The sequence below is a fragment of the Palaemon carinicauda genome, chromosome 24 (genome assembly GCF_036898095.1).
Source record: "Palaemon carinicauda isolate YSFRI2023 chromosome 24, ASM3689809v2, whole genome shotgun sequence".
NCBI lineage: Eukaryota > Metazoa > Arthropoda > Malacostraca > Decapoda > Palaemonidae > Palaemon > Palaemon carinicauda.
The window spans coordinates 73,957,036-73,964,198 of NC_090748.1; the positions used below are offsets into that span (position 1 = coordinate 73,957,036).

Consider the following 7,163-nt stretch of genomic DNA (forward strand, 5'->3'; position numbering starts at 1 on the left):
GTCCGTTTTGATTTTTCTACAATTTCTGGATATAGATTTTCGATGGGACTTTCAACCTCTTTAACTACTTTCATTTTTTTTCTTTATCTTAGAAGTAGAGATATAATTTTCGTCTGTGTGGTTTGGCAAGTTTTTCTTCAGAACCATTGAAAAAGGTTGCCCTGGTCTTATTTGCTTTTCAAGAGCTCTTTTACGAGCCTCTTTAAAAGTAACCCTTTCCATGGTCCTAATGGCCTGGATTTTTTTTTCAAAAATAAACTTTACACAGCTTTTAGATGTAGCTGGGTGTGCTTCCCCACAATGTATGCAATTAGGGTTTTCTATGCATACTCCATGACTACTTTTTCCACAGTTGGCACAAATAGCTGGCTTATTGTTTAGTTTTTCTTTACATTTCTGGCTTAAATGGCCATACATTTGGCAATGATAACATCGCAATGGTGACGGGATATATGGTTTTACCTTCAAAGATAGCCATCCAGCTTTTATAACATTTGGTAATCGGCATTGATCAAATGTTATAATCAGAGTAGCAAGAGGGATACGTTGTTCTCCAACTCTCTTTCTCATTCTGACTACTTTAACTACTCCTTGATTTTTCAGTTCATCCTCTATTTCTTTCTCCTCTATATCCAACAATTCTGGAGCATATATCACACCTCTACTCTGGTTGAAAGTAGGGTGTGAAACGCATTTTACGCTATGACCATTCAATGTTGTAAGTGTTTTTAACCTTTCACCTTGTAATGGGGACAGTGTCTCTATCAAGAGACTTCCATTTCCCTGGGGTAAAATTTTTGGCTGCCCTCCACATAAAGTAACTATTTCTCTATCAGCTTTAAAAACATTTATACGCTCATTTCTTCCGTTTTCAAATTCCAAGATAAAAAAATTTTCATAATTCACTACTTCATAGTGACCAGGTAATACTTCTACTTTTCTGTATCTTTCTGTACTGTCATAATTTTTCACTCTCTCTCTCTTCTTCTCTAGCGTTTTATTATTCACATGACGTGAATAAGGTTCTAACGTTACAATGTTAGAACCCGAGTTGGAGCTGTCTGTACCGAGGTCCATGTTTGTATTTTCCAGGTCGTCAACAGAGGTGTTGGATTTTTTTGAAAAAGCAAGCCGGGTTATCCACCTCTTATCGGAGGATGTCAGTCCTCCTATCCCATGTGGCCCAACACAAGAAGAGGCTTCAGCGGGGACCAGTCCTCTATTAGAGAGGGGCTGCCTCTCTTAAGGTGGGCGTACACTGGTCAGTGGGGGTAGTTAGCCCCTCCCACCGTCGACTCCAATGCCTGGCGTCAACCATTACCCGCAAATATGGGTGACTTAAAACCGGATCACTGGAGCCCGACTCTTCAGACTTGGTCTGCACCCAATAGGGTCTGCTAGAGGGTGATGGCGTCTAAATTGGCACAGGTTGAGATGGAATGCAGTCCATCCCACTCTGCCAAATCCAAAGCAGCATCCAAAGTAAAATCGAACATGCCAAAGTCGTCAACAATATCGAGCCCAAAAGGAAGAGATGGGAGAAAAAAGAAATAATCAAAAGTAAAAGAGAAAGTGCTGACTGATTTAGTTGGATCGACAGCTGGGCACCGAGGTCCAATGGGAAGTAGTTCCCACTGTTCATTAGAGCCCAGCTGCTAATCCCTAAGCCCCCCATCCTCATCAAGGCTTCAGCATCTGGGGGGGGAAGTTCCTGAAGTAAAAAAAACTATTCAAAATATTGAAAAGAAATAGTTTTGTACTTTTCGGTAGATTAAAAATCATGGAATATAAAATATCATCTTCCCCAGGAGATGGGGGAACACAATCAAATTGCATTACCCATTTCTTCCATGGTAAAAAGAAGATTGTAAGATTCTAAATTTGTACTAACAGGAGGAACAACCGTAGTACTGTTCCTAATATCCCCGAATGCTGCACGGTATTGTAGGGCACTAGATATATTCGAAAAATGCCTACCAAACGCTTCAGCTACTTTTCCAGGATCAGTTATAAAGAGACCATCAATTTTTAATATAGGCAAGGGAGGACAAAATTTCCCTTGCAACTTTCGGATTCTATTCCAACTGAGAGAGGGGAATTATATTTCAATTCGCTTATGTATCTAATAATTGATTCTCTCATTGCCTGCTTAAAAGTCTTCTTTTGATTAGCAAGAGCTCTTCTGTATGTTATTTTATTGGCATCTACGATATCTCTTGTGACAAGTTCTTGCTATCTTCCTCATCAAAGCACAGGCATCATTTCACCAGGGAACTACAGGACGTCGAGGTTTAACTGATGTTCGTGGTATGGAGAGCATGGCCCCGCACAAAAATATGCTCACCAAATACTCATACGCTTCTATTGAATTTTGGAATTCATTTATCTTTCGATATATTTCAGTGGATTTATTAAATAATCCCCAGTCAGCTTCCCCCACCTTCCATTTGGGTAAACATGGAGATGGTATATGTTTTACGTACTTCAAGTGAATGGGCCAATGATCACTGCCATGATCATTCTAGTCTACTGCCCATTGGTAATCTAACCTCAAAGATGAAGAGCAAATAGTGAGGTCTATGGCTGAATCAGAACTGTGGTAAACCATGTCTTGTAGGGGAACCATCATTCATCAAAATAATGTCATTCATGTCAAGCAGTTGTTCCATGATCAAACCTCATCGATCACAACGTTGTTCTCCCCATAGGGTGTGCTTGGAATTAAAATCCCCCATTAATATGAAGGGTTGAGGAAGTTGATTTATTAAGAACTGCAAGTCATTTAATTCTAGCTAACGAGGATTACTATGTGCATCCTGAAGTCTATTTTCTATTGTTGGATCAAGGTAAAGTGAACAAATAGAGATCCATTTGTCAGTAAAGATTTGAATTGCACAGGCCTGCAACACAGAATTCAGGAGAACAACTCTGTGATTAAGAGACTTGCGAATTAGTATGCCTGTGCCTCCCTGAGTACAAGCACCTTTTAGGGGTGGAGACTTATAAAATGAAAAATCATAACCTAAATTGGGAGTAAGATCTCCCAATTTAGTCTCCTATATACAGATTGCAAATATTTGCAAATATATCATGTTCTTTGAACAGAAATCGAACTTGCTCTTTATTTGAATTAAATTCATGGATGTTCCATTGCATGAGACATTATTTTGATTTTTTTAATTTTTTTTTCTAATTTGGGAATCTGAGACCCAGAGAGAGAGAAGGCTTGCCAGCCACACTTGCAGTACTTATTGATCTAGATCATGCAAACCATTTTTAGATGCTGGGCCTTCAGTTGCCCTTTCAGTTTTATTTTTAGTAGTTCCATCCTGATCCTGAGAACGTGAAGGTGAAGGGGGAGGAAGGGGCCTCTTTTGTCTAACAAATTGTGCCTCCATTTCCTCACCATCATTGGATCGATGATTGACTGATTGATTGAAAGTTTTCTGGCATCCTGACATCTAAGGTCATTGACGCCCATAGCATTTATTATATATGAAAAATAAAAGAGAATTCAATTAAAACCATAAAAGTTAAGAAGTCATTACAATAGTTAAATAGTTTTCAGAAGACCTGCTTCTGAAACAAATCTAAAAATTCCACTCGCATAGTAGGACACATCATGTCCAAGAATCTTGGCAAGGATGAACCTGCCATCCTCACCTCGAGCCTCAAACAGATATCTATTTCTTAAGTTAGTAAAATTAGGGCATTCGGTCAACAAATGCCTCACTGTTAAAGGTACTAAACAGTCCTCACAATACGGTTGGTGTTGGCCCTTCAGTAGAAACTCGTGTGTCAACCTTGTGTGACCAATTCGGAGGCGACAAAGAGTCGTCTCCCATTTTCGGGGTATCATGTTATACCTCCAAGGTGATATGATATTTGTTACTTCCCTCATTTTATTGCAATCTTGACTATCCCAGTGTTGTTGCCATTCATTACAAACCAATTTCTTGATGTAAGGCAGGATATCATTACAGGGAATGGGATGCCTCCTTGGTAGCAACTCGGATGCCGCATTCTTCGCCAGTAAATCGGCATTCTCATTCCCAGACACACCTACATGTGCTGGAACTCAACACAATCGAACTGTTATACCTCTCCGTCCAGTAATAAAAAGAAATTCTAAAATCTTTAAAAGTAGAGGGTTACTAGAATTAAAAACTTCTAAAGCTTGAAGAACACTTCTTGCATCAATAAAAATGGTAAAATTACCCTCCTTTTCCAAAGCTATTTTCTCAATAGCGGTTAGTATGCCATACAGTTCGGCAGTAATTATGGAAGCTGTTAGAGGAAGTGCACCTCTACAATTAAAATCATTACTATGTACTCCAAATCCAACGCCAGCATCAGATTTTGAGCCATCAGTATATATAAAAGTCGATCCCATGTTCTTTGACATGTTCCATAAAAAGAGACCTGGATTCTAAGTCAGTCATATTCTTCTTAACTCCAATAAAGTATTTACAAAAAGATATGTCAGGTAATTCCCATGGAGGCGTTGATGATACCTTGAATGGAAGCACATTAATTCTTGATTAAATCCAGATTGTTTAATAATTGTTTCACCTGAAACGCAAAAAGTTGAGGAGATTTTGGGTGCAGCTCAAAGTAGGTTGAGTGTCTTACAAGGCTTGCAGTCTGAAATGCAGAAGAATTAGGGAGTCTTTGCAATCTAAACCAATACCGAATAATAGAGGACATTCAGTAAAGGTCTAGAGGCAACTCCCCAGCATCAACAAGGAGACTTGTGATAGGCGAAGTTCTAAAGGCTCCTGTGGACAATCTAATGCTAGCATGATGTATTGAATCTAATATTTTTAACCGGCTTGGGGTTGCTGAGGAGTATATTTCGCATCCATAACTAATTTTGGAAAATATCAAGGCCTTGTAAAATTTTAAAATTGTATTGCGGTCTGCCCCCCATTATGTATGGGACAATACTTTTAAAAGATTCATAGCTTCAACACATTTAGCTTTTAATGCTCTTAAGTGAGAAACCCATGTAAGCCTACAATCAAATATCAACCCTAAAAATTTAGCTTCACTTGCACATGGGATCCGTTGACCGTTAATAAATATATCCGGGTCTGGATGTACTCCCCGTATACGACAGAAATGGACAATTGTAGTTTTCATTTGTTTCTTCATATTAGAAGTAGAGATATAATTTTCGTTAGTGTGGTTTGGCAAGTTTTTCTTCAGAACCATTGAAAAAGGTTGCCCTGGTCTTATCTGCTTTTCAAGAGCTCTTTTACGAGCCTCTTTAAAAGTAACCCTTTCCATGGTCCTAATGGCCTGAATTTCTTTTTCAAAAATAAACTTAATGCAACTTTTAGATGTAGCTGGGTGTGCTTCCCCACAATGTATGCAATTAGGGTTTTCTCTGCATACTCCATGGCTACTCTTTCCACAGTTGGCACAAACAGCTGGCTTATTATTTACTTTTTCTTTGCATTTCTGGCTTAAATGGCCATACATTTGGCAATGATAACATCGCAATGGTGAAGGGATATAAGGTTTCACCTTCAACGATAGCTAACCAGCCTTAATAACATTTGGTAATCTACATTGATCAAATGTTATAATCAAAGTAGCAAGAGGAATACGTTGTTCTCCAACTCTCTTTCTCATTCTGACTACTTTAACTACTCCTTGACTTTTCAGTTCATCCTCAATTTCTTTTTCCTCTATATCTATCAATTCTGGAGCATATATGACACCTCTACTCTGGTTGAAAGTAGGGTGCGAAATGCATTTTACACAATGACCATCCAATGTTGTCAGTGTTTTTAGCCTTTCACCTTGTAATGGGGATAGTGTCTCTATCAAGAGACTACCATTTCCTTGGGGTAAAATTTTTGGCTGCCCTCCAGATAAATTTACTATTTCTGTTAGCTTTGAAAACATTTAAACGCTCATTTCCTCCATTTTCAAATTCTAAGATAAAAAAAATTTCAAAATTCACTACTTCATAGTGACCAGGTAATACTTCTATTTTTCTGTATCTTTGGGTACTATCATCATTTCTCACACTCTCATTGGATCGATGAACTGTTATGACAGGTAAAGGTACAATTTGGTATGAAGAATTCTCAATATCTGGCATCAAAAACTCATCAAGATCTATAATCGATCCGGTCACAAATGTAGGGGCTATGAGAGCCCCACTATAAGAGGGTTTGTGAGCTCCACCAGAGGGAGGAGGAGTCACACCAGAAGGAGGAGGAGGAGTCTCACCAGAGGGGACAGAAGAAGCCCCACCAAAGGGGGCAGGAGAAGCCCCACCAGAGGGGGGAGGAGCCCCACCAGAAGGGGAAGGAACCCCACCAGAGAGGAGCAATGGAGCCCCAGCAGAGGGGAGTGATGGAGCCCCACCAAAGGAGGCAGAAGGAACCCCACCAGCGGGAGCAGCAGCAGCCCCAACAGAGGGGGTAGGAGGAGTCGCACCAGAAGGAGGAGGAGGAGTCTCACCAGAGGGGACAGAAGAAGCCCCACCAGAGGGGGCAGGAGAAGCCCCACCAGAGGGGGCAGGAGAAGCCCCACCAGAGGGGGGAGGAGCCCCACCAGAAGGGGAAGGAACCCCACCAGAGAGGAGCAATGGAGCCCCAGCAGAGAGGAGCGATGGAGCCCCACCAAAGGGGGCAGAAGGAACCCCACCAGTGGGAGCCGCAGCAGCCCCAACAGAGGGGGTAGGAGGAGCCCCACCAGAGGGGGCCAGAGGAGTCCCACCAGAGGGTGACAGGGGAGCCCCACCAAGGGGCCCCGAGGAGCCCGACTAAAGTAGTCCCCAGAACTCTTCACTGCATCTGTATCAGATTTTTTCGCTAATAACTTCTTTGCATGTCCGACACTGATGTGTTCTGTAATAGATTTCAGCACTGTCTCTTGCTCTTTCTTCAATACAGGGCGTTCTTTATCACGGGCCCGATGGTCACCCTTGCAGTTTACACACACTGCAGGTGTTGAACACTCCCCATGCTCAGGTTGGGCACACGATCCACAGATCCTATTCCTAGTACAAATACGGGAGTGCCCAAAACCAAAACAATTAAAACACTGAAGCACTCTCTGTCTATATGGATGGATGAACTCTAACAATTTCACTGTCAAAAACAATGTCTGGAGGCAAATAAGAATTCACAAAATTTAAAATAATC

At 40.9% G+C, this 7,163-nt stretch overlaps 1 protein-coding gene across 1 annotated transcript; it reads left to right on the forward strand.

Annotated features, from left to right (window-relative positions):
- Positions 1–2,457: 2,457 nt before the first annotated feature.
- LOC137618438 (skin secretory protein xP2-like) lies at positions 2,458–6,785 on the forward strand. The gene is made up of 2 exons (XM_068348604.1): positions 2,458–2,539; positions 6,202–6,785. The coding sequence occupies exons 1-2, from the start codon at positions 2,458–2,460 to the stop codon at positions 6,783–6,785; spliced, it is 666 nt and encodes a 221-aa protein (XP_068204705.1).
- Positions 6,786–7,163: the final 378 nt, after the last annotated feature.